Source organism: Mchenga conophoros, linkage group LG4 (assembly GCF_057382185.1).
Source record: "Mchenga conophoros isolate Kocher_MC1m ecotype Shallow Benthic linkage group LG4, M_conophoros_male_GT1.1, whole genome shotgun sequence".
NCBI classification, from domain to species: domain Eukaryota; kingdom Metazoa; phylum Chordata; class Actinopteri; order Cichliformes; family Cichlidae; genus Mchenga; species Mchenga conophoros.
The window spans coordinates 38584681-38611451 of record NC_140529.1 but is presented as its reverse complement, the minus strand read 5'-3'; the positions used below and the strand labels follow the sequence as shown (position 1 = coordinate 38611451).

The 26771-nt window shown below is 46.6% G+C and overlaps 2 protein-coding genes across 4 annotated transcripts; one reads left to right on the top strand and one right to left on the bottom strand.

Annotated features, from left to right (window-relative positions):
- The first annotated feature begins 113 nt into the window (after nt 1-113).
- On the top strand, nt 114-23301 carry LOC146576802 (uncharacterized). 3 transcript variants are annotated; one of them, XM_085272332.1, is made up of 5 exons: nt 115-486; nt 11834-12428; nt 13738-13837; nt 15587-15657; nt 19572-20094. In XM_085272332.1, the coding sequence occupies exons 1-4, from the start codon at nt 238-240 to the stop codon at nt 15618-15620; spliced, it is 978 nt and encodes a 325-aa protein (XP_085128458.1). In that variant the 5' UTR covers nt 115-237; the 3' UTR covers nt 15621-15657; nt 19572-20094. The 3 variants fall into 3 exon arrangements, with proteins under 3 accessions (XP_085128457.1, XP_085128458.1, XP_085128459.1); XM_085272331.1 differs by lacking the exons at nt 15587-15657; nt 19572-20094 and adding an exon at nt 22507-23301 and having other exon boundaries at nt 114-486; XM_085272333.1 differs by lacking the exon at nt 15587-15657 and having other exon boundaries at nt 116-486.
- Nucleotides 23302-24909: 1608 nt separating this feature from the next.
- LOC146576801 (GTPase IMAP family member 9-like) lies at nt 24910-26470 on the bottom strand. The gene has a single exon (XM_085272708.1). It carries the CDS (start codon nt 26408-26410, stop codon nt 25646-25648), a length of 765 nt encoding a protein of 254 aa, XP_085128834.1. The 5' UTR covers nt 26411-26470; the 3' UTR covers nt 24910-25645.
- Between the last annotated feature and the right edge of the window lie 301 nt (nt 26471-26771).

Here is a 26771-nt window from a genome sequence, read left to right as displayed (position 1 = left end):
TTTTATTTTGAAGCAGATCCGGCTGCTGCCCCTGTGTGTGTGTGTGTGTGTGTGTGTGTGTGTGTGTGTGTGTGTGTGTGTGTGTGTGTGTGTGTGTGTGTGTGTGTCAGCTGTTGAGGTCAGATTGTGTGAGGAGGCGGGATGAGGCTCAGTGTGTGATCGCAGCCTGATTAACACACACGGTCCTCAGCCTCCTCTTGAACAAACACACACTCCGTGACTTTTCGGCTCTTCATCATGGACTTGGACCCCGCCGTCATCGTCCCCGCCATCCTCTTCACCGTCGTTGCCATTTATTTCGCTACGTCGCTCCTCAGCAGGAAGCCCGATGTCTCCTCCTCGTCTGCCGGGAGCAAGAGGTCCAAACTCGGGTACGGAGACGACCTTCTTCCACAAGGAGCTCTGGAAGAAGAGCCCGAAGCCTCCCTGCGACCAGAGCCTCCAGCTCCGAGCGTGGAGGACATTGGGGCGGCCGAGACGATCCAGGTGAGCTCCATCGATGCTGTTATTGATCAGACTGGTGTTTGTTTGTTTGTTTGTTTTGTTTTTTTAAAGAAGCGGCTACTTTTAATTGATAAAACGCAGATCTACGAACCCGGGAAATGAACTTTAGTTCCAAAACTGATCAATAAGCAATAAAAGATGTAAGAAGTACAAACGAGACGCAGTTTGTAACTGCAGCCTGTCAGACAGGAGCCTTTAATGCCTCAGTCCTTCAGTTTCATCACCTGCGTCTGAAGAAGGCGGTACCAGATACTTTAATCATTTACTGTCACTTTATATAAACAGATGATTAAAAAGAGAATAACAGCAAACACCAGGTTATTGTTTGTCCACAGGAGACATACTCTCCCTATCTCCCCCTCCCTGTCTCTCTCTCTCTCTCTCTCTCTGCCTCTCCCTCCCCCCCCGTCTCTCTCCCTCTCTCTCATATTGGCTCCTTTTCACTGGATAAAGTTCAGATAAACTTTCTCATTAAGGTAAAATGATGTTTCCTCTGTAACAGTTTCGGACCAAACGCAGTCGATCTGTGTTCGTGTGTTTAGGTTAACGGTGATTGGCTGAAAGCATAACTGGCAGATCAGACAGAGATGACAGGAAGCTGCTGTTTATTCAGTCTGATTATTGGAGGTGATGGCAGGTGCTCCTTTACGTCCACATGAACTTCCTGCTTGAATCGGTTTATTTTAGTGGCTGTTTGTTTTTGTTTTACATCTTTATTTATATCGACTAATCACTAACTAACATATTAGTTACATATCAGTGAAACTGCAGTTATCACAGACTGTATATGGAAAACGGACGTCGAGATACTGACTGTTGCCATCTTGGTTTTTTAAACCAAAAATAAAAGAAGGCTAACAATAGCAACCTTTAGCATTACTTTAGCATCACAAAACCTTATTATTATGTTACGTTGTGTTTTTCTATCATTCTGTCACTTCGCTGCTCTTGTTTGCACATTTGCACGGGCACTTTGTTTCTGCTGTCTGATAACAAAAAAAAAAAGCTTCCTTAGATAGTTAGATAGTTTGTTTGTTTGTTTGTTTTTTCTTGTTAATTTATGCTGTAATTTATGTTAGGTCAGTCTGTCTTGTCTCTGCTAGCCAGCTAACTAGGCCTCTTAGTTAGCTAGTTTAGTGTTTTCTGTTAATTTATGTTGTAAATTTATGTTGCATGTAGCACCTTGGTCCTGGAGGAACGTTGTTTCGCTTCACTGTGTACTAACTGTATATGGTTGAAGTGACTATAAAGCCAACTTGACTTGACTACTTCTCAGTAACAGCCAATCAAAATCTAGCTCAGCCTTATTGGACAGTTTGTTGGTACAGGGACCTCACAGCAGACATATTATTGGTCACATGATGTCATTAACAATGCTCCCAACCGCACAAACAGGTCCAGAGGTCCAGCTCAGGTGAAGCTAGCAGATGCAGGAGCCTTAATGCCAACATTAAGCTCTCTCTCTCCCTCCTTTTGCACAAGTCGAGCAGCGTGTCAGGTTACATTTCACTGCAGGTTATACTTGTATACCTATGCGTGTGACGAATAAAGAGTCTTGAATCTAAATACAGTTTAAACAGGTGAGCTATAAACAGGTGTTGTGAAGGAGGAAACGATCCACAGAGGCCGACAGTTTGTGCATCGGGCTGTGAACATGTGTATTTCTGCAATAAAGGTTTAACATGGGAGCCTCTAGTGGACGTGAGAGGAACTGCAGCTTGTAGAGCTTCATTTGGATGTTTGGTTGCCCCAAGTTACCACCTGCTCTCCTCGAGCTACCTGTGTGTGTTGCTCTGTGAGTGATTAATAACCGTCCACCAGTAAACGGCGGGTGCACTCTGGACTGACGACTGGAGGCCCGATGCCCAAACATGGTCATCACCTTTTCCCTGTGATTGGTGGATTTGCTTGTGCACACTCTGACTCGTCTTTATGGAAATGTTGAACTGTTTTTGGGAGGGTGGAGTGAAATGCACACACAAGCTGTGGTGTTGGACTCGTTTGAATACCTGCTGATGTGAGAGCTGTTAAACATGCAAACCATCTGCCCGCCATCTTTAAACAGCCTGCAGAATGTGTAACAGGTCTCCGACTAACCGTCTATATTTGGTGCCAGACACTGACACCACCTATAGGAGGTGGGTGTGGCGCTGTGGCGTGGGCATGTTTGACAGCTGTGAGCTCAACCTGCTGATCCCACTTTTTTAAATCCAGCGACTCTGAGTTGCTGAGCCTCCTCTGATAACGTTACCCAAGCACACCGAGCTGCAGCTGTCAGGCTTACTGTACGACTGCCGCAATGCATCGTGGGCCATCTCACAGCGTTCATAAAGGACGTCTGTCTGAGAGCTGGAACACAGCGAGTGTTGTTTTCTGTGTGGGAGTGACAGCAGCACAGCCAAAGGGACACTGGCTGCACTTTCTATTTTACCTCAAACTTACATTCAGACAGAAGGAAGAAAGTTTGGGAATCAAACCCTCAGCCTTCCTGCTCCGTAGATGTGCTGTGGAAGAGTTTCCTGCTCTGACCGTTGGAATAAAACACTGTTTAGTTTGGATTATTTGACTTAGTCAAATGACCATTTTGTGGTGTTAGAGCTGGGGACCAAAACATAAGGAACATTATGTTTGAGAAATAATTATTCTAATTAGAATCATTTAAATATTAATTTAACATTTTACTGCCGCAGAGGAAAGAATTAAGACGTTTAGATTTATTCCAAGAAAATCCATGAAGAATATTCAAGTTTTAAAAACACGTGTTTTTATTTCACTGTCAGCTGATGCTTGTGCTGATTCTGATGTTCATGCAGAGACTAAACAGCAGAGCTTCGTCTCGTTCCTCCGGTGAAAGCTGCACAACGTGAGCTCACTCACATCTCCATAAATGGAGAGCTGCTTCGCCACGAGCGACACACTTTCAAAGAATGAGGAAGGAGAGGAAATGTTAACCAGCTCTGAAGAAACAACTTTCACTGTTGACTTTGAGCTAAAGATGTTTCCTCTGTGTCCACGTGTTAAACGAGAAGCAGCACTTTTTCCAGCCCGAGCACATCAGCTCAATAAAAAACTCTTTATTGCATTAATCTGGGCACAACGCGCTGCTCTCTCTGTGTTTGCCTTATCTAGGCTGCAGTCTGGATGGAGGTGGAGTAACGTTAACAGAAGGATTAGTCCAACATGCTAAGCAGAAACATGTCACAGAGTCACGCCGGCTGAACAAGAAGGAGAAATCAGGCTGAGACGCATGAAAACAGCTCTCGGCCAGATATGCCACTCGCTGCTAGAAAAACTGACCTGCTGATAGTGAAAACTCAATTTTATTTCACAACAACAGTCGCCTCAAAGTGCTTTATACTGTAAAGTAGACCCTACATACAGAGAAAAACCCAACAATCATATGACCCCCTATGAGCAGCACTTTGGCGACAGTGGGAAGGAAAAACTCCCTTTTAACAGGAAGAAACCTCCGGCAGAACCAGGCTCAGGGAGGGGCGGGGCCATCTGCTGTGATTGGTTGGGGTGAGAGAAGGAAGACAGGATAAAGACATGCTGTGGAAGAGAGACAGAGATTAATAACAGATATGATTCAGTGCAGAGAGGTCTGTTAACACATAGTGAGTGAAGAAGAAGCACCCAGTGCATCATGGGAATCCCCCGGCAGCCTACGTCTATTGCAGCATAACTAAGGGAGGATTCAGGGTCACCTGGTCCAGCCCTAACTATATGCTTTAGCAAAAAGGAAAGTTTGAAGCCTAATCTTGAAAGTAGAGATAGTGTCTGTCTCCTGAATCCAAACTGGAAGCTGGTTCCACAGAAGAGGGGCCTGAAAACTGAAGGCTCTGCCTCCCATTCTACTTTTAAATACTCTAGGAACAACAAGTAGGCCTGCAGAGCGAGAGCGAAGTGCTCTAATAGGATGATATGGTACTACAAGGTCACTAAGATAAAAAGAGCCGAGGTTTCAACAGGATGTGCTTGAACTCTGGGAGGAAACAGTCACAACGTTTGGTGTTTCAGGAACAACTATACATGAAATCAAACACGTGGGACTCTCGTCTTCTTTGGGTTTTATCAAACTGAGCAGCAGCGAGTCGTGGAAGCTGTGAGCCGTTCTCTCCAGCCTGACATACCTCTGCTGGTATTTCCCCCGGCCTGGCGCCGTTCCTGCCTCTCCTCCTTCCTCTGAGGCCTGCTCGGCTCTGGCTCAGTACTCCTCTGCTCCACAGAGCTGCTGGCTGGGCATCAAATCCGGGACAAAACAATGTGGTGATTACACTGAGCTTGGCACCGTCACCCTCACCACCACCGCCGCAACCACACCCTGTCCCCGCCCGGCCTCTGAGAGAACTTCCTGGTGTTTATTGGTTGTAGCTGCTGGCGCTGGGGAGGAGTTTGCTCTTTATAGCACCACCAGAGCCTGAAACAGAGGATGTGAAAGGGCCGGTCTCAGCGATTGGCCTCACACTCTGAATCTAAATGTTTGTCTCACAGATGTTGGTCTGTATGAGATGAAGTAAGATGATCTGTGTGAGAGGACACGGTGGAAGCGTCTCCGTCGTAAATGGAGGTGGAGTCAGCAGCTGAAGTGGAGATAGGGCAGCGAGCAGGAGGATAACAAAGAGTCTGTTCACACAGAGGCTGGAGCGCTCGCCTCGGCACGCTGCCCTCAGCTGAATCATACTGGGATGAAATTTATGGGAAGACCTGCAAATGACAACTGTAGCCAAGCAACCGTCTCCAAAATCAGTGGAGCAAGAATTCTTATATCAGATGAGACCAAATCACCTGCAGTCTGTAACATCCACGTGGCCCAGCTGGTGGATTGACTTTATTCTGATTAATTACGTTTTTCTTTTTCATTGTAAACTTTATAATCTCATATAACAGAAGAGCAGAGCTGTGTTCACAGCGTCCAGCTGCCTTCAAACAACACCAATAAGCCCTCATTAACATTTACCTGCTGTGGCTCCACTGTAACATTACCTGACAGCTTGAAGTAATCAGCTGACCCATCCACCCACCCCGACCTCCTCCCTGTCTCACCGAGCTCCTCGTCTGCTGTCAGAGCTGCTGTATGCGGTTCAAAGAAAACCTGAAGGCTTGTTTTGTAATTTGCAGGTGTAAGAAACTGTTTAAGAAAAGAAGCAAAGCAAAGCTTGGAGGTTGAAACGTTTGCATCGTGTGTCCGACGTCTGAGTGATCTGTCCGGTTTGCTCAGGTAGCTCAGTGAATTCCCCACATGCCAGCTGAGCTGATGCTTCCTCTGCGCCTGTTATGGAGCTGAAATGGCTTTTAGGAGCACAGCACTCAGTGTAATGTTACAGATATGCTTAGCAGGACGTGCTCTCAGAGGTGGTGAAGGCGGCGGTGACTGAGCCTAATCCACAGTGGAAGAGCTTGTTTTCCAGAATCCCAGCTTCAGCCTTTGTACGTTCTAAGTTCTTGCAATCATATCTTATAATGACTGTTAATGAGTTTAGAACATGGTCCCAATTAAAGAGCTCACAATCCTAATTTGGTGTCATAATCTGTTCTGACTGAATGAATGCAATCGCTCGTTTGAAGTCGGGCTACGAACAGAAAGCAGAAAACCTCCCGTAGCAAACGTCTCATCCCTTCACTGCATATTCATATCAAAAATAATCTGTCGATAGAGTTTAAGTCGTGTAAGTTTGATGGTTTATGTGCCGATGGTAAATTGGTCACACATTAACTTTTGTGCTGCCTGGTAGATACGTTCTCCAAATTAGGAAGTTGATGTTTGTTGCATGAAAGGACACCGCTGCACACAATGACCTCATCACTCCTTTAACAAACTGTTTTCTGGTTTAGGCCCGGAGTCCAAACAGGGCCCGTCCTCATCGTTCTGCTGACTCACAGAGCGATTTAATGAGCTGCATTTAGCACCGTGGGTATTTCAGTGATTCAGAGCTCAGGAATTCAGAGGAAGAGACCCGTGTTTCCGGCTAAACAGATGCCATGCCAGTGTGAGGCTGTGATGGAGGGCTGCTGTGAGGTTAAGACAAGCGTGCACCAGCTGTCTCTGTGGTGAGACCAGCAGCAGACTGTGGGGTCTCTCCGGGTCAGGGCGAGACCGATGGAGCAGAGCGGGCCTAAAATCACAAAAAAGATTTCTGCCTCCATTTCTCTGGGCTCAAGATCGGTTAATACTCATAAAAATGGCCATTTCCTAGAAGACGTGTCACATTTTTGTTCATATGATCCAAACCTTCTAGTTCAGGGGCTGTTATGGTCCGCCTCATTACAACACTCAGACTGTGACACATCACTGTCTGACTGACGTTTGCTGGATGTTTGCTTTCTAATCTTTGATTTACTACTTTGTCATTTTGATTTAACATCCTATAAACTTGATGTACCTTATGACAGCGGTCCCCAACCCCCGGGCCTCGGACCGGTACCGGTCCGTGAGTTGTTTGGTACCGGGCTGCGAGAGTCGAGGCTCAGGTGTGAAATGTATAGTTTTCAGGGTTTTTATCGGTTTTCAGCGTTATTTTGTTATCGTTTTTGTCGTTTACTCGGTTTTCCTGGGTCTTTTCACGTGTGTTATGAATAAATCTTCTTTTTTTCGGTACTGGTACTGGTTTTATTTTGTTGTATTTATCCGCGACACCTTAAAGGCCGGTCCATGAAAATATTGTCGGGCATAAACTGGTCCGTGGCGCAAAAAAGGTTGGGGACCGCTGCCTTATGATACCTCTCTGTGAAAAAGCTTTGAGGTCAGAGGAGAATGGACAGACTGATAGGAAGGAAACGGAAACTCTAATAGTCTAAGGAGCTTGGAAAGAAAAGCATCTGGACTTCTTTAGGTTGCTTGAAGACGTTTCACCTCTCATCCGAGAAGCTTCTTCATTACATTCAAGGTATGTAGAAGAGCATCTCTGAACCTTGAAGCAGCAGAACACCACACAACCGTGTCACTCCTGTCAAATTCAAATTCAAATTTTATTTGTCACACACACACAACCATACACAGTATGACATGGGGGTGAAATGCTTGTAGCTGTACAATGCCCGACCATTAAATGACAGAAGAAAAGTTTTACAATATTTACAATTTACTACAAAATTTACAAATTAACTTAGAAATTTACAGTAAAGAATGTGCAAATAGCAGAAGAGATTATAAAGATAAGGATTATAAATTATAGGAATTATAGGATTATAGGAAATGTGTGGTGACGTGTGTGAGAGTCCAGTCTTATAGTGACGTGTTTGGGAGAGTCCAGTCCTACACCTGGTTCAGGGCCCGAATAGCCTGGGGGAAGAAGCTCCTCCTCATTCTCTCTGTTTTGGCCTTAAGGGAGCGGAAACGCTTCCCAGACCTCAACAGTGAGAAGAGTCCATTGTTGGGATGGGAGAGGTCCATCATAATCTTCCTAGCTTTGGACTTGCACCGCTTGGTGTAGATGGGCAGCAGGTCAGGGAGCTCTGATTGAATGATGCGTTCTGCCGAGCGCACCACCCTTTGCAGATCTCGTCTGTCCTGCTTGGTGCTGTTCCCAAACCAGGTGCAGATGTTTGCCGTCAGGACGCTCTCGATGGTGCAGGAGTAGAAGTTCTTGAGCACCTTCAGTGGCAGATGGAAGTCTCTAAGTCTTCTGAGGAAGAAGAGACGCTGACGGGCTTTCTTAACCAGGGTGTTGATGTGACAGGACCATGACAGGTCCTGAGTGATGTGGACACCCAGGTATCGGAAACTGTCCACTCTCTCCACTGGCGTGCCACTGATGATGAGGGGTTTGTAATTCCTCGCCTGCTTTGTAGTGAAGTCCACGATCAGCTCCTTAGTCTTGCTGATGTTTAGGAGGAGGTTATTCTCCTGGCACCAGGTCTCCAGGTTCCTAATCTCCTCCAGGTAGGCCGTCTCGATGTTGTCGGAGATCAGGCCCACAACAGCAGTGTCGTCAGCAAACTTGACAATGGAGGTGGTGTCGGATGTGGCTACACAGTCATAAGTGTACAGTGAGTACAGCAGGGGGCTTAAAACACAGCCCTGAGGCACTCCAGTGCTGAGTGAGATGGAGGGGGAGACTTGTTTCCCACCCTCACTGATTGGGGTCTGTCTGTGAGGAAGTTGAGGATCCACTGACACAGTGATGAGCTGAGTCCTAGATCCGTCAACTTGGTGAAAAGCTTAGAGGGAATTATTGTGTTGAATGCTGAACTGTAGTCCACGAACAGCATCCTAACATAATTCCCTCTGCCAGTGTCCAGGTGACTCAGGGATGTGTGGAGCAGGTGAGATATGGCATCGTCTGTGGAACGATTAGTCCGGTAAGCAAACTGAAGTGAGTCGATGGTGGGAGGAAGTGAAGAAGTGATGTGATCTCTCATCAGTCTTTCAAAACACTTCATCACAATTGAAGTCAGTGCTACTGGACGGTAGTCATTGTGGCAAGCGGGCTGTTGTTTCTTTGGAACAGGGACAATAATGGACCGTTTGAAGCACGTGGGAACCACAGCTTGGGCCAGGGAGAGGTTGAAGATCTCCGTGAACACCGGCGCTAGTTGATCAGCGCAGGCTCTAAGGACCCGGCCAGGGATTGCATCTGGTCCTGCTGCCTTCCTGGTGTTCACCCTCCTGAAGGTGTTCCTCACGGCATGCTCTGTGATGACGAATGCATTTTCTTCACTGGTGCACTCCGAGCGCGCGCAGCCGTTTGTTGTTTTAATTGCTGCGGCGTCGAAGCGAGCATAAAACGTGTTCAGCTCATCAGCCAGTGAAGTGTCGGCATTCATCATTGAAGAAGCTGGTCGTTTATAGTCCGTTATAGTCCGCAGTCCTTTCCACAGGCTCCTAGAGTCGCACTGTCGTAGCTGTGACTCTAGTTTTTCCCCGTAGCTCCGCTTTGCCTTTCGGACCGCGCTGCGCACGTTGTAGGACGCAGCCTTGTATAGGTCCATATTACCGGAGACGAGCCCTTCATCGTAGGCAGCGGTGCGTGATCTCAGAGCGTCGCGGATGTTTTTATCCACCCACGGCTTCTGGTTGGGAAACGTTCGGATGATAGTTCTTTCTGCTGTGTCGTTCGCTAGTTTCCCGATAAATCCCACAACCGCTTCCGTAAACATGTTGATGTCATCAGAGCTGCGCCGAAACATGTCCCAGTCTGCGTCATCCAGTGCGTCCTGCGAGCGACCTCCCTCCTGATTGGTGGTTGCTGCTTTAGCCTTTGTTTGTAAGCAGGCATGAGGAAGATGGCGGAATGGTCCGATTTTCCAAATGCCGGCAGGGGTTGAGCCTTGTAACAGTTCTTGAACGGGGTGTAGCAGTGGTCTAATGTCCTCGTGCCCCGGGTGGGGCAGTTGATGTGCTGGTGAAGGTTGTGAAATGTCCGTTTGAGATTCACTCTGTTAAAATCTCCCATAACAATGAGTGCGGCATCTCGGTGAAGTGTTTGTTGATGTGTGAGAGCCTCATGTAGCTCACATAAGGCAGTGTCCGAGTCCGCGTGAGGCGGAATGTAAACAGTGCAGGCAATGACCGCAGTGAATTCCCGAGGGAGATAGAAAGGGCGACACTTAACGATCAAAAGCTCCAGATTGGGCGAGCAAGAGCGTGTGAGTGGGGAGATGTTTGTGCTGTCGCACCATCTGTTGTTCACCATCAAACATACTCCACCACCTCTTTTCTTCCCCGACTCCATTGTCCTGTCCATGCGGTAAACCGAAAAGAACCCCGTCGGCTGCACGGCGTGGTCTGGTATCGCTGGGTTCAGCCAAGTCTCGGTGAAGCAGAGGAGGTTGCAGTCCCGAATGTCTCTCTGGAACTTGATTCTGGCTCTGAGGTCATCAAGCTTGTTCTCGATGGATTGAACATTGGCTAGCAGGATACTGGGCATGGGTGCGCGGTGTGCGCGAGCCCGTAGCCTGTTCCTGATGCCGGCTCTTTTACCTCGAGGCCGTCGCTTAGGGTCGCGTCCTTTGTTCTCTCTCAGGATCTCCTTTGGCCAGGTTGGGTCCGGAGTTCAATCTTCTGTCAGTGTGAGCAGGAAACTGAGGGTTCAGTTCACACACCAACAGAGGAAGATGTTTGCTGGTCTGATGAGTCACGTTCAGACGGTCAGTTTGGAATCAACATGACAGCATGGATCCATCCTGCCTGTGCTCCGGCCGCTGCTCGTGTGATGGTGTGGGGAGGTTTCAGTACCAGCTTAGTATGGTTTACACTGCCCGAGTGTTGCTGCTGGCCGTGCCCATCCCTGTATGACCTCAGGCCAGCTCCAGGTCTCAAAGCTCAGATCATCTTGGACTGCTTTCTAGAACTCGGCAATGAGCTCACTGTACGCAGTCACAGATCTCAGTTTAATAGAGTTCAAAGTTCCTTCGTCTCCATAAAGCCTTCCAAGTGTTTGGTTTCTTTAACCCCTGGAGGGTCCTAGAAAAATGCATACACTATTGGGCTTAGAGCCACAAATCGACCCAAGACCCTCCAGGGGTTAAGGCCACAAGCGCCTCCTAAAGACGAGGACAGGAGGAAAGCTTGGATGGTGGTATGGCAGAGAGGCTGAGGCAGAAACCAGATCTGCTGCTTGGATGTCGATGTGTGCAACCTCAGCACAGACAGGTGCAACAGTAGAGCCAAATAGGGAGGTCAGCCGCTAGATATATACCTGGGTATATATAGTACATAGTGTACATACTGTACATAGCTGTATGGATGAGCTGCTGGGTGTCAAGGAAGGGACAGGTTAGCTGAGGAGGGTTTTATTTGTCCCAGTGTTGCTGTGGAGGTGCTGCGAGTGACAGTAATGACCTCCAGATGAGTTGGTCTGTGCAGAGGTCATTACAGGGAGTCCACATGTGTCCAGGTATTTTTCATTGCTGAAGTATAAGTCTTCCTTCAAGTCTGGGTGATATTACATTTCTCTGCTTCATGAAATTCTTGTTTCATGGCGGTTGTTTGGTTTTCCTCTGCGGCCCAGATTCAAAGCATCTGGGTTCGGTTCCCCGAGTCAGCAAAATCCAGCGCCAGTGAGATTTGAACAAGCAAGACAATATTTGCACATTGACGGGTTAACTGTGCTCTTACTGTGTAATAACGGTCTGTAATCCTAAAAAACATTTTGTAATAAAGGTCTTTAAAGTTATCAAAAACCAGCCTTCGTGAAATCTGTTTCATTTTCTCAAAAGCAAAAATTACTTTGAATTACAGGATGACGTCATTCATAAACTTTCCCAAAGCAGATTCCAGACTTCAGCAGGTTTATCGGGTTTATCTCAGTTTTGACAGTCGGCGAGCTGCTCGTTCAACTGTGACGTCCACTGCTGTGAACTGTTTTCATAATCTTTCTCTTTTCAGGCTGTCCCAGAACCACAACATGTCCCAGAACCAGCGCAGATATCAGAAGCTGAGCCGGAAGCAGCAGAAGATCCAGAGGTCACAGAAGCAGTCAGAGCACCAGAACCTGTGGCAGAACCAATAAAAGTGCCAGAGACAAGAGCAGAGCAACCACCAGCACCAGAAGCAGTCCCTGAACCAACAAAAGAGCCAAAGTCTGTTCCAGAATCAGTCACAGTATCAGAACTTGTCTCTGAAGCTGTGTCAGGCCCAGAACCTGTTCTCGAACCAGATGAAGCACAAGAAGCAGCAGCAGTGTCTGAACCCATACCAGGCTTGGTATCAGGCCCAGAACAAGCTGCAGAACCTACCCCAGAGTCCAAACCTGTAGCAGAGCCCTTATCAGAACCAGACAGGTCCCCTGAACTCATATCTGAACCCAAAACTGTCCCAGAACCTGTTACTGATCCAGAACCTGTGCTCGTGTCTGAAGTGGCAGCCCAGAAGTCCGCGACTGAACCCGAAGAACCGCTTGAGCAGATTCCCAGACCCAATGAAGGTCTGACAGAACCATCGCACAAGCAGGAACCAGAACCAGAGACCATCCTGGATGATGGTAAGTCTGCTAGCTGGACTGTGCATTTCTACTCTTCTGTCTCTGTTCAGAGAGGTTTTGGTCTTAGTTGACCTCGGTGGACCACATGAGTCCAGAACTGGTTTTATTTCTTGGCCAAGGACTGCCTAGTGTCTAAGTTTCCAGTAATTAAATATTAGGAGCACCCCGAGGCTCTATCCTGGGGCCTCTTCTGTTCAACATAAATTTGAAAAGCCAAACTTGTTAAAAAACCTGTTAAATAATTCAGTACAGCCTGTGTACTGATTTCTTTAGTGAAGAATGATGGTTCCTCAATTTCGCTTTATTTATTTAGCGCCAAATCACGACAACCGTTGGCTCAAGGGCTCCTGAACGTCTCAATGCCAACACCTCAAAAACATTTGCTTTGAACAGTGACATGTGGTGTAACATGTATGTGACAATGACATTGGTTCAGTATATCTGCTGCTAAAACAGACTAAACGTGCTGAAAGTTTGAACCCGCTGTGAACACTGAAGCTCCCACATACGTGCTCTGGGTTTACGTGTCAGCTTCGTTTACACTGAAGACAATCTTTGAGCAGAAAACTGAGGCCAGCAGCTGCGCGTCACAGATAAGTCACTTCCAGGAAACATTAGGAGTGTACACAGATGCTGGGCTACTGAAATACAACGTGTGACCCAGAGGAATATATTTTAGAACAGCTGATTTGCTGTTAATGAATCAGCAAGGAGGAAATCCGGCTACTCCCTGTGATCACTGTGACCTGCAAGTCTGGATCAGTATCCAGGTTCATGCATGATGCACAACCGTGCTCCGTGCGGCCGGCTGTCGACGCTGGCTGAGCCAGAGCGTGGTTACTGTATCAGCCGGCGTGCGTAGAGGTGAAGCAGCCATCTGCTGCAGGAGGATGATACTTAATCTTGAACAGGCAGCAAAGCTCTTGGCGTGCAGGCTGACGGCTCGCCATATGACCTCCAAGCTGTCACGCAGCAGCTGGAGCGACAGGTGCGTTTGTGTGCTCGGAGGTTATTGCTGCACAAATACAGTGGCAGAAATGATCAACCACAGACTGCAGTGATGTGACCGCTTGGACTTTGCTTCTAAGCTCTTTTAAATCTACAGTAAGAACTTTTCACCAAAACTGTGAGTCCTGCCGCTCTCGTTACTTCATGAAAGAAAACAGAGATGCACTTTAGTTGTTAGTCACTCAGCAAATGAATATAAAGAATAAAAAAAAGAAAAATCTTGTATTGTCAGTATGAGCTGATGAGTTAGAGCTGACATCAGCCAGATGCTAACATGTCTGCGCTCCCTCTGCTGTTCCAGATGTGGCTGCAGCTGCTGATGTGCTGAGCTTCACCCCGGGAATGAAACAGAGTAAGATGGCAGTGCTGATGACCCAGGAGGACATGGAGGAGGAGCAGAGGTTGGTTTCCTGGCTGACAGTTTCACTGCATGCTAACACTGACCTTGGTGCTGTGTGCCGTGATCACGCTGTTCTATCCTGCATGGACGGGTCGGCTGCACGGAGCAGCCAAAGCTGATTGGCTCCTTAAACCTTTCTGACACTCGGCGTGGAAGATTTGATGGAAGAGCTCAGGAAACAAAAAACAGCTGTGGTTTCATTTGAACTCATCAGGTTTTAATTAACCAGCTATTGTATGGATGTGGTTAGAGAGCTGTCTCTACCAGCACGTGGCTCAGTGTGGACAATGCTGTGTGTCAGTCGAATGCTGATTGGTTAAAAGTGGGCGGGAACAGGGAAGGGCGTGACGCCATGAATGGGAGAAGCAGGAAAGGTGGAGACTTGAACCCACCGACAGTAAACGGCTGCTTCGTGTAGACTGGGCTCGGTGTGGAACCAGAACCATGGCCTCCCTTTGCACCACCTCAGGTACACCTTTGTCGTACCTGTGCTGGGAGCAGCTCTGCCTCTTGAGGCTCTTTACACACTCCTGTGTTTCCATCCCAGCAGAATTTTAACTGAGGCAGCTGATTATTCAAATCGAGACTTTTGCCGAGGACTCGGTCCGTCCTCGCTGGAGCGAGAGAGCGCTCTGGTTCGTACATCCAGAGCAGCTTCTGTCTCCTCCGTTCGTGTCTGTTCTACGCGTCCTGAGGCTGACGCTGTCTGAACGCAGTGTTATGTAATCTGCTGCTACATGCTGTCTGTGCCCGTCTGTGAGCCTGCAGCTGGACGGAGTTCCCGTTGCTTCTTTGTTGAATCACAGTTAAGTAGAGAAGCAGCCTGCGGACGAAAGTCTGGCAGATTTCACCGTTTTTATTTTCTGCTCTTGTCGGTGTGGGGCGTGCTCGTCTGCAGCGCTCTGATTGGACACTGGAGCTTTGTGTGGCTTGGTGCTGCTGCTGCACTGTGTTCCTGGAGCAGGGGAGGCCTCTCTGTTCTCAGTTTGCTGAGAGAAGCTTGTGCAGAATCCTCGCCGAGCATCTGTTAAACTCTGAATGTTTGCTTCCAGCTGCGCAGTGACCTTACCTTTGTGTTCAGTCTGACCCCAGCCTCGTCAAACACCTGGAGGCCAAAACCTTCTGAGTCAGGAGAAACTCGAGAAAGGGCGAGTCCCTCCAGACTGAAGGTCGCTCCTCACTGTGGGACACAGAGGCTTGCACAAAAGATGCTAACTGACCACAAACAGTCATTTTTCTGTCCTCTTGTAATCAGCTGTCATGCATCATGTGATGGATCTACGTTAGTGCATGAGGTGTCTGCATGCAGCTGCTGCATGCAGAGAGATGGGCGTGTTTCAAAGACAGATACAGCCAGCGCTGCAGTTTGTTTTGCACAGGTTTGGGTCAAAGTTCATCCCTGATTGGTCCCAGTCCTGCTGCAGCAGCCTGATGCGTCCTGTACTGGGACTGTTGCATCCTTATTCATCAGAATACATGTTGTGCATACTGGGAGGATCACCATCATGTGACACCTGTGATGTGCTGCTCTCACTTATAATTTGGTTATGACGCCGCGTGCATGTGTCTGATAGCCGTGTTCAGTTACACACAGAATCGTGATCATCAAACTTTTCATTTAAGCTTCTTTTTATATCCGCCCCTCCTGGAATATCCCAGCATGCACCAACCTTTTTTTTCTGGAGAATTTGCACGTTTTTCTGGATTGTATGAGTGACGTGTCTGACAGCCTCCACCTTTATCTTTCCAGGATAGAGCTCACGTCTGATTTTACCTCTCTGTAATCAGCCTCAGCAGACTCAGTGTGCTAGGAAGGAGCTGGTAAGGAGAATATCCCCTCCCTGAACCCTCAGCCCTGCCCGTCCTTAATCACCCCTAACGCTGCAGCACAGATAGACTGACGCCGACATTCACAGTGAGAAACAGAGCAAATGCAGCCAGTTAGATCAAAGCGTCCAATAAGAAGCTATAAACTGATTAACGTCTGTCCTGCAGAGCCGACAGCAGCTGCAGGTTTGACGTCTCTCATCTGAAGTTTCTTCAGGAGAACAAACATGTTGATCAAAGCAATTAAATGTGCTGGAGGAACATAATTAAAGAGCATCTGTAATAACTGCAATGATTTGATTATTTGAGTCAATCTGCAAAATGACGATAAAAATAAACTCTGAGAATCAGCGTTTACAGAAGCCGTCGTGTGATTCGCTTCAGCTGCAACATTAAAAGAAAACAGAATGTTACTAAAGGGATATTAAAGCCGTGCGTGTAGCGCCATTGTGGTACTTCTTTCACTGTGACCGTGGAGTCTCCTCCGTGGGGAGGGTCTGTGTTTGTGTCTCCCGTGGACGTTCGGGTCCAGCTGCTGGTTGGGTCCCTGCTGACACTGAGAACATGTTTTTGTGTTTTCTGCCCACGAGTGGGCGTGTCCCAACTTTTAATCGTTTCCTGTCTCTGCAGTGAGATATTCTGCATGAGGTGCTGATGACTGATTATTGATTGGTCTATCCCTGCGGCTGATGCTCCTCCCTGTTTCACGCTCATTCCTCTGCTGTTGGTCACATGGTCTGTGTTTACACCAGCCCGCCGCTCCAGACAGCGGCTGCTTATCCTCTTATCATTATTGTCCTTCACCGTCTGCTAACAGGAAGCTCAGCCCCGCCCCTTTAACCTCCCAGCAGTGTACCAACTGAGTGTGACCCAGCAGGGACAAAAGGCGGCTGATGTGGGTCACATGTTCTCTGTGGGGATAAAGGAGACGCTCCACCTCCAGCTGCAGCAGGAGCGCGCTCAGTGTTGTGAGGCTTCACGAGCTTTTAATCTAAAAGAAAAGAGCGCCGGGGTCACGTGACCACGCTGGGGCTGACGTGAGTTTCCCAGGCTCCAGGGTTGGACGAGCTCTGGGAGCATTTTCACAGACGTGTGATGGGAACTCTTTGAGTCATGTGAAGAAGATCAGGCTTGGTGCTGCAGTCACAGCGTGGACGCGTCCTCAGACTCCCCTTCATGTGATTCGGTCCTGCTGTGCGCTGCCTTCTTTACCTCAGACAGGTGAGATGCTCCTCTTCAGTCCAGCCGCTGACCTCAGACACACAGCTTTCATTATCTCCGTTACTTCAGGGCTACTGCCTGTTTATGGAGGCAGAGGTGTGACTGAGAATCATTGGATTTGGTTTTTATTCCTGGTTCATGTTTCCTGCCAGCCCGTCTCTTTGTCCTGCGAGTATCCGGTCATCTCTGATTCAGTCTCCAGCTTTCACACACACATTTCCTGACCTGCATAAACTACTGGAACACTTGGTTGCAGAGGCCACAGTAACTCGATTTTACTGTTCGTCTGCCTCACAGACGAGTGGAGCTGCAAACTTTGAGAAAAGGCCTGAGAGCAGACGTCACAGCTGCTGCCTCGTCCGGAGCAGTTTAATTTCTGGGTGTGGACTTTGATATCACTGCTGCTGTGATTCTAGCAGCGGGCTGCCAGACTTCATATCAGCCTCCTGCAGAAACTGTGCAGCGTCAGAGCAGGGTTACAATGATTCAGACGGGGTCCTGGAGGCGCTTAAACACATCCATAAAAATAGAGGTTGAATCATTTAAGCCAAACAGTTCAGCGCTTTATCCAAAGCACAGGAAACCGTGGCCCATAATTAACGGTTGCTGTTATGGAGAAAACGAGCAGTTTGATGGAGAGTCCTCCGCCTGCGTCTGAGCTCAGTTTCTTTTTTGGACTTTTCCACTGCGCGCAGCGTGGAGCTCACCAGCGCCCTCCTCTGGTCAAACACACCACACATTCAAAAGAACCATAATAATACCTCATATTAGTATAATCAGCTGTCACACAGTCAACGTCAGCCTGGACCAGGACACTGTGGAGTTCCCCACCCCTGTCATATGGAGTATTTTATTCCACGCCGACCGTGACGAGGGGCTGCTGAAGCAGAGAGCGTTTCTAAACGTGTTAGTGACGCATGTTCAGGTGCTGTTGAAACACAATACAAGCTTTACTTGTTCCACGTCCTTCCTGTCGCGACCCCGTGGGGATTTATGGGGATGAAGCGCGGGTCGTTTCATTGCTTCAGTCGTGGTGAATGTGCAGCACTGTGGACTCGCCATCTTTATTTTGACCTGTGGGAACTGGACGACTGTCATCAACATTTTTTCCTGTTGAATTTTCTGTATTCTGATCCAGGTGAATAAATAATTCCCGGGTGGAGGTGTGTTCTGTAGCTGGAGAAACACTTCTGAGAACTTTGCTTTGTGGCTGTAGCCTGAGGCAGCAGCTGCCGTCTCACCTGTGCAGGTGAAGCGTCGCTGTGGACCGGCTGCTCATCGAGCGCTCGCCTCTGCTCGTTTATTTCTGTCTTCGCTCTGGTCTCGTCACATCTGTCAGCTTCTGTCCAGCTGTGCTGCTCGCCTGCTAACCCTGCATGCTGCCTGCTACGGCTCAGCTAACGGTGAGTGCCGCCCTTTGCTTCACCTGTCAGGAGAGCCGTCATTAACCATGTTAGGCAACGTGTCCATGAGTCGAACTAGTTAACCTAACTGACCTCTGACTCTGGTCGCCTCGATCAGCTGGAGTCACTCGTGAAGGACTTTCCACTGAACTGTTAGCTCAGGCTTCCCGGTGACCGCTCAGCAACCTGCAGTCAAGGAAACGCGTGTTGTCTCCGACTGGAGGGTGACTGTTGCCTAGGTTACATCAGCCCCAAAGTGCTGCACCTAAAACCTGTGTGTGTTTTATGTTCTGGTAGCAGACCTCTGCAGTCTCCTGTGGTTCGCACTCAGTGTTGCCAACTCCTCAGTAAGGAAAATCGCTATTGGTTGTCCTAAAAGTCGCTAAATGACGTCATCGCCTAATTTGCATAATTGGTCATGCTAATCTAATTGCACCTATGTTGTTGGAGAGAGAAATAACATCGTGGAAGAGACATAAAGGGAGTAAAAACGTCCTAAATGCATTTAGAGTTTATTTAGAACCACAAATTAAATTTCTTTTAGCAATTATTGTTTTTTTAACGTCACAATTCCAACCCTGCTCCTTTACCCGGGCTTGGACCGGCAAAAGTGACCCGAAATAGGCGCTCTGGTGGAGTTACTTTGTGTTTGTGTTTATAAGTAGTTTTAAACCTTGTGATCCACAAAACAGCATAAGAGTAAAAGAACTGACTGCGTTACAGCACCCGCTGCTTGTTGAGAGTAAAAGCCATACGCGCTTTCACGTCTGAAAACTCGCTAAATATAGCGACAGAGTCGCTAAATTGGCAACACTGTTCGCACTGGATCAGACTGCAAACACCAACCACAGGAAACAGAACATTTGCTTTCAAAGTAAAAGTTGTGCCTTATCGCTGTAGCCAACACATTTCATGCAGCTTTTACTCTGAAGGCGAGCTCTGCCACAACAGCTCAGTGAGTCGTTGACGACTCGTTGCAAGTCGGCGACTTCTATGCAAACTACGAGGCACCAAAGCAACCTGGAGGAGGTTTTCGGTGCAGCACCGTTTACTTCTCTGCCCAAAAAACTTCAGCATCTATAAACCTGAATATTCGAGTAGAGTCAGTGTTGGCGTTAGCATCTCTCAGAGCTGAGGTGACTCCAGGACAACGTCACGTTAAACTGCGCTAACTCTGGTGCGTGTTAGCGTCACCGGGTTTAGATTTTCAGACGGTTTGAGTCATTTTTACAAGTTTTCCTGTAGTTGTGATCTCAAACTTGTGTTTTCTTTGTGTTCTTACAGCTGATCTGTGAGGATGAGGGGCTCTGAAGAGATGAGATAAGACCCTGCAGGAAGTCCTACTTTCTTCTCTTGTTGTTGAGTTTTGAGGTTTGAGCTGCTTGTGAAAAGCAAACGTCTTCACACCAAAGTGCCTTCAGGAGTTTCTTTTCTGTCTGCTTTTCGTGTCCAGCTTTTCTGAAGCAAACAAATTAATTATGTGAGTGAATGTTAATGAAGTTAACCTCAGTATAACCTGGTTCTCACTGCTGGTTTCAAATGAAGAAAGAAAATTAGACGACAAGCTGCAATAAAACGTTCCTGCTGGCTTCAGTGTTCAGTTGTGATTTTAAAAGTTAACCATGAAATAAAAGCGTGAAACATGTTGTTGATTCTTTCTGATCTTCATCCATCCATCCATTCGCTTCCGCTTATCCTTTTTCAGGGTCGCGGGGGGCGCTGGAGCCTATCCCAGCTGTCATAGGGCGAAAGTCTTTCTGATCTTTGTTTTGTAAATTCTGGATTATTAAAAGTACTTTTGCCCATTCTTGATGTTTGTTTATTCTTTCCTGTTTCCTGTTTTTGCTTCAAAGTTTAGGTGGAGCTGACAGAGACAACAGCACCATCAGGTGGTTGTTTAGAGGCAACATATGAAAAACTAAAAGTGTAACCACAGACGACACAAAAAATGAAAGTCCCTCCAAATATGGCAAACCTGCATTAAGATGTCCTCTGGCTGTAAGAGGTCAGGAGGTGAGCCTGCTGCTCAGCTGATCTCTGAGCTCGTCCAGCCTGTCGGGTTGATGAGCTCAGAGATCTCTCACTGAGAATTTAGGATCAAAAGTGATGAGTGACGAGTCTGGTTTCAAAATATCAAGATGCAGATGATTGAAACGCTCCTGTTTTATCTCAGCCTCAAGACCTAACAGAGGAGGGGCAGACGAAATACTGTCAGCTTACAGCCACTGCTGGGAATCATCAGTGGAAACACTTTCAGAGACGTTTGCAGTGCCAGAGTCTTTGGACTGGTTTCATTTATCTGGATGTGTGTTGGAGTTAAAACTGCTGATTAATGAAGAAAATCTAATTTTGATCCACATGCAGTAACATCTGAAAGATTCTGATTGGCAGCCTCATTTTTCAGCCTGACGATGATCCCATACACACTGCCAGCGCAGTGAAAGCATGTCAACACACAGTGGAGCACTATCAGTCATGGATGGGCCTCCCCAGAGCTGGAGCTCAGCATTCCTGAAGCAGTGCGGGGACCAATGTTCCCCCCAAGCTGCGCGCGTGCACAATTCTGCACTGCTGCACGGCCTCTGCACACAGAAAAAAATCTACCTGAATTGAAATTAAAATAAATGCGTTAACAATTCTGTTCTTCAGTGTTAGTCAGACAGTGACTGGCTGCTCCTGTACGGGATCAGAACGATGCCGCCTTATCCCACATTCGTATATATGCAGCCAATCAACGTTGACAGGCTATGACAGCGTCCTTATGTGCCGACACCGCTGTTTTAGCGAGCAAAGCGGCGTGTAGTGATGCGCGAATCATGAACGAATCGTTCAGTACTCGAGAATCACTTTACTGACTCGTGAATCATGATTCACAAACCCAACTGACTCACTGACTCATCCCTGTTGCTGTTAGCAAACTCATTTCATTAGTAGAAATGTATCTAGCTTATAATTAAAATTGTGGAGAAAAACACAACATCCAGTTTCTTAACAAAAACATTTCTGCTCTGAACATGAAGAAAAAACCCTGAGTAGAAGCTCACATCAGGACAATCGCTCCTCAGTTCACAGTAGCATCGCTCTGCTAACTAAGTGTAGTCAATGGTTTTGTTGTGTGTCAGAACAATGAGGCGCCTGCTGAGTGTCACAGCAGTGACACATCTGCTGCTGTCAGGCCTGCAGGTATCAGGCTGTTGTTCTCCTTCATCTCATAGTGGACACAAATTATTTTTTGGAGCGGCACAAATAATTTGTGTGGCATCAGATTTGATGCAGAACAGCTGATTGTTCTGTAAATAGTTTGAAATGTTGGTTTAAAAAACGCCTTGGCTGCATTTTTAGGTAAACAGCTGCAAAAAACCTTGTTGTTTGCATTACTCAGTTACTTTTTTGAAGAAGTAACTATATCATTACCTGCCCAACATTGGTCATTATTTACTGTATTTTGCAGAGTTACAGACTCTCTAACAGACCACAGACTCAGAAGTCAGAGCTTTATAAAAAGAAAAAAAAGAAAAGAAAGAAAGTTGTGTTTTCAAAATTGGAGTTCAAGTTATTTTTACTTCCAATAGTGTTAACATGCTGCACAGGTCATGAACAAGATTTTTTTAAATTTTCATTGTAAGTGGGCTAAAGCAGTTAATTAAAAGTAGTGTAACATAAATGTAAATGCTGTAATTTGATTATTTTAATGAACCATGCATGGATTCGATGCTGGCGTGACCGTGTGCTCACGTCTGCTGTTGCTCACTGTGGTCCAAGTGTCCGCTCAGGGAGTTTGTGTGTTCAGACACATGAAACATTAGAGGGAACATTGGTAGGGACATCCTGAGGCAGAAACATCCAAAGAAGAGCTCTGAACGTCCTTCAAGAAGCCTGGAGAAGAGATCCTCAGAGAGCTGAAGGATGATGGTGCTCACACCAAACATTCATTGTCAAGCTCGTTGGCTGAAGACTTCAGCGCAGTACTGTCTAATGATGTGCTACCTGGTTGCTAGCTGCAGGCAGCTATGTAAGGCTCAGATGGTGCAGATGGTGAGACTGTTAGCTGTTTGCAATAATCTGGTTCATTCATATTGAAATCATTCAGTGAACATCCAAACCCACTATCTGAAAACACCTGAGCGAGGATCAACAATAAAAACGATCCTGGAGGCTAAACTGTTAACCGTGTGTGTGTGTGTGTGTGTGTGTGTGTGTGTGTGTGTTGACATCCCAGGGTGCAACAGGAGCAGCTGGCGGCCATCTTCCAGCTGCTGAAGGCGAACCAGGAGGTGACAGAGGCCGACATAGAGGAGCAGCTGAAGCTTTACTCCCTCTGAAACACGAGAGACGCCATCGATCTGTCCACTCAGGAAGTCTATCACCATGACCACCATCACCAGCATCATGTCTCCAGACTGCAGCTCGCCATCTGTCAGACTCTAGGGACATCACTTCCTTCCAAAGCAATGCTAGGCTAAATTGTAGTAGCAGTTTGAAGAGCGCACTAATGGAAGCTGGCAGGCTTCAGATTCATATTCATGGCAGACACGTGAGTGCGGCGGCGTCCTCGTGACGTTTCCCCTCAAACCGCTTCATTGGCTCTCGTCTGAGAGCTTCTGACGTCACCAAAGACCAAAAAAAGAAACAGTGTGTGGGATGATTTCAGCCTCAAAGCTCACTGAACTCTTTTCTACATTAACTCTGTAAAAAACATTTCAGTGCTCATTAACAAACATTTTTCAAATATTTGCTGCAAATATTGTTATTTTAAAATAATATTAATGGAACATTTTTGCATCAAGATTGTCATGAAAACAACTTTTTTTCCGTCCACCGTTCATTTTTTATTTCATAGTTCATTTAAAGCATTTATAGTATTTTTAATTAGTTTTCATAATAATAATAAAAATGTCCCCAAGTGTCCCCCGAGCTGTGATTGGCCTCCTACTCAGGTCTGGCTGCTTCTTCTTCTGTCGCTGTTTTTCTGCACTGGAGCATCTGCAGTCACAATAAAGCTGTTTGAAATCTCGCAGTTGAGTGAAGTGTTATATTTTCCTGCAGGAAACGACAGAACACGCTGGGATGATGTACTGTAAGGCCGGCTTTTGTAGTCCATCCTGTAGACAGTGTAGTTTCAGCAGTGCAGACATGATTAAGGAGTCCAGCGTAAAAGCAGTCTGCTTCTCCTTTCCTGAGTCCTTTTAAGTCTCTCCTTCACACCTTTCCTTCACTCCATGGCCTTTTCCCACTGTGTGGAAACTGATCTGGAAAAGGAGACTTGAGTTCATGTCGGGGCAGCTGGATCAACTCACAGAGAGAAACATCAGTGCCACCTAGTGGTTAATGGTGAAACTGCAGAACAACAGGCTCAGCAGCAGAGGCTTGTTTGTTTGCAGCTGCAGGCTGTGTTTCCTCCTGTGAGCAGCAGAGGGCAGCATTTAACTAAACCACACAGGTTCAGGGCTTCACCTCTGAGACTGTGAGCAGAAACACGCTGTGCTTCCTGTTCGAGCTCTCTGCTCTTTCCTCTCACCCTCCCTTACTTCATTTTTCAGCAGAGCCGTCTGCCTTTGATTCCCCAGCATCTAAGGCTACGTCTAGGCTAGGCTAGGCCACGACGTAGCCCAAGGTGACGTCCCCACAGCAGGTTAAATACCTGGGACTCTCCATGATAGAGGTGAAAAAAACACAAAGATATTTTTGTGATTCGTTTGATTCGAGTATTTTTAAGCTGTCAAGTAAGAGTTTGATATAAAAATCTCAAACTGAAGGACCAAATCCAACCCTTTGGACATTTTAAAGTGGACATGAACAACGACATGTAGAAAGGAAAATTCTCAGCATGGATCTCTGCTCTGTAAAATGGTCTGTGAAGCTGGATTTAGGAAATAAGTGTTAAAGTTAACCCGACAAGGAAAATGTCGGTCGAGTGAACCACGGGGTTGTCGAACTGAAACAGGCTCTCCTGCACACAGTCCTCATTTATACAGTTCTCTGCAAACCCGAACATCACGGCTAACAGGAGGACATACCTGTTCCAGCACAGCCAAACATCGAAGAACCACTTACTGCTAAAGGGACTGACAGTGGAAGTGGGCACTGGCTCCTTGGTTTCTTAACATGAAGCTTATCATTGCAACACAAAAAGAGACCTCCTTAGTCTGCTCTGCTCTAATGTTAGTTTCCATGTTTTCCACTGAGTTAGCAGTTCTGTCACCAGCTAGCTTACATGCATAGTAAGTCTATTAACAGCAAACAACCAACCGGTTGCTGTCACATTCTGTACTGACACAAGGTGGCGCTGAACATGTTGTACAAGCTTTAACTTATTTCACTTATTATACACCCATATCACTTTTTCTGGAGCTTAAATATTTTCCCCTCCTCTCCTGCTTGTAGCTGCTGCAGTCTGCACAGCAACCCACCAAAACCAGACAGTAGAACAGACAGGAGAGCTGACGTTAGAGGTGACAGCATCCACAGCGACACTGAAGTGTGGAGAGGTCTGTGATCACGTGCTCCACCCTAGTAACACTACAATCTCAATATCAAAGCACTGCTTCAGGTAATAAATGAAAAATGCAACATAACAGAAATTATAAATTATATTATTTTGATTTTTATTACTTTACACAGTTTTTAAAGTGATTTAAATGCTACAAAAAGAGCAATCACAAGCTCCCAGAACAGCATCTTCAAACAGCAAAACATGGAGATAATAAATTCAATGTGCAAATTTGAAAGCTGACAGTAACAGATGTTTGGCTTCTATGATTTTTCTTTTTTAAAGAGCAATTTTGGAGGATGATGTTCTGTTTCAGGTTTGTTTCCCAGTAAAGTATCTGGAGGTACCCAGTAATCTTGTGGCTCTCCCCTCCACCAACAACTGCTAATTCACTGGTGATTATTTTACTGTAAACTACTCTGCAAACCACTGAAAGTTAGATGTTTTTAAAGAGTTTAGAGAGCTCAACCAATCAGCAACCAGAATACAAACTGTACAGATGTCCCTTAGCTTGTGATAAAAGACAGAAACATCTTGTGAGGTTGAGGCACAAAACGATGATAACAGTCATTGCTCAAGACTTTCTACATTTGAAGCAATGCATGTTCAGGGATTGTAACATCTAGTCCTGTTGCTTAAAGCACAAATATCCCTTACAATATGAAAAGGTAAAAAAAGAAAAAGAGACCTGGTTGCATGAACATTACACCGACTCACTGCTGCATCATGTGGTACAAACTGGTATTAGATGAAAATACAGCCCAGGTCAAATCGTCACGGTAACGAGCCATCGTGGCCATTCCTTTCATTTTTAAAGGTTTGAATCTGTTTTTGAAACATTTTACAAAAAGCTAAATCAATTAAAAACTCACTTTTTGCAGCATTTCTCAGTGAGCGTTTTGGCCTTCATCGCTAAAGCTGTTGTTCCCATCAACAGTACTGAACCCCCTAAAGCTCCCAGTAAAGCTCCCGATGTAGACGTCAGCTCACCACCTCCAAGTAAATATCCCCCCACAGATCCCAAAATGATTCCCACCAATCCAGTCCTTTCCAGAAGCGCACGCCTGCCTGTTGTTTCTGCTGTTTTTGGTTTTTCGTCCTGCTCGTCCAGTTTTCCAGCCTCTTGGAGCATGTCAGGAGTGTAGAAGTAATCTTTTCCCATCGGTGTTATCTTCTTCAGCAGCTCGGTGACCTGAGCAGGACTTTTGTCTTCAATGTTAAAAGCAAAATATCTCCACTGGCACTGCTCAATGAGTTCTCTGAAATCCTTACTCTCGATCATAGCCTCCTGTATGTTAGCTTCATAGTCTTCATCTTCATTTCTATGGGTGAACACCACTGTTGTGTAGGCCAATGCACGTCTGCCAAAGGTGCGCACAAAAACCTCCAGTACCTCTAATTCTTCAGAGGTGATCATACCGAACCTCAGCACCAGCAGGAACACATGAGGACCAGGACTGGCAAGATCAATGGATCGCTTGATCTCGTTCACCAGCTCATCTTCATGTTTTCCAGGTTTAAACAGACCTGGAGTATCAACAACAACCACTTTTTGACCTTCGACAGTGCTGTGGGATTTCTGTGTGCGATCTTTGGACGAATCCTTTGAGGTGAAAGTCTCTGTGTTCCCCATGATGATGTTTCCTAGAGTACTTTTACCAACCGAGGTCTTTCCAAACAGCACGATCCTCAGGTCATCTGTTGGAAGAATATTAGTATGTGAGAACTGTCCCAGTCACCATCTCTTACAGCACTGACATAAATCATAAAGCAGCTGCGAGGAAGGAAATATAAAACATGAAGGCAGGAGGAATGAACAATCAGCGTTTATTAACAAGGAAACACAAAATCCTTTCAGCAGAGACACAAAACAAGATTCCCAAAAATGCAGAGTGGGAAACCACAGAGTGCAAGACGATGGATCAGACAAACATTAAGAGAAGGCTCTGAATTGACCGACGTGACCTGAACATGTCTGTGCAGCAGCCATAATC

Excerpts from the sequence above, each read along its gene's own strand:
- LOC146576802 (XM_085272331.1), top strand. The coding sequence starts at position 238 with ATGGACTTGGACCCCGCCGTCATCGTCCCCGCCATCCTCTTCACCGTC. Across the intron at positions 12,429-13,737 it reads AGAGACCATCCTGGATGATG|ATGTGGCTGCAGCTGCTGAT; the intron begins GTAAGTCTGCTA and ends CTGCTGTTCCAG. Across the intron at positions 13,838-22,506 it reads GACATGGAGGAGGAGCAGAG|GGTGCAACAGGAGCAGCTGG; the intron begins GTTGGTTTCCTG and ends TTGACATCCCAG.
- LOC146576801 (XM_085272708.1), bottom strand. The coding sequence starts at position 26,410 with ATGGGGAACACAGAGACTTTCACCTCAAAGGATTCGTCCAAAGATCGC.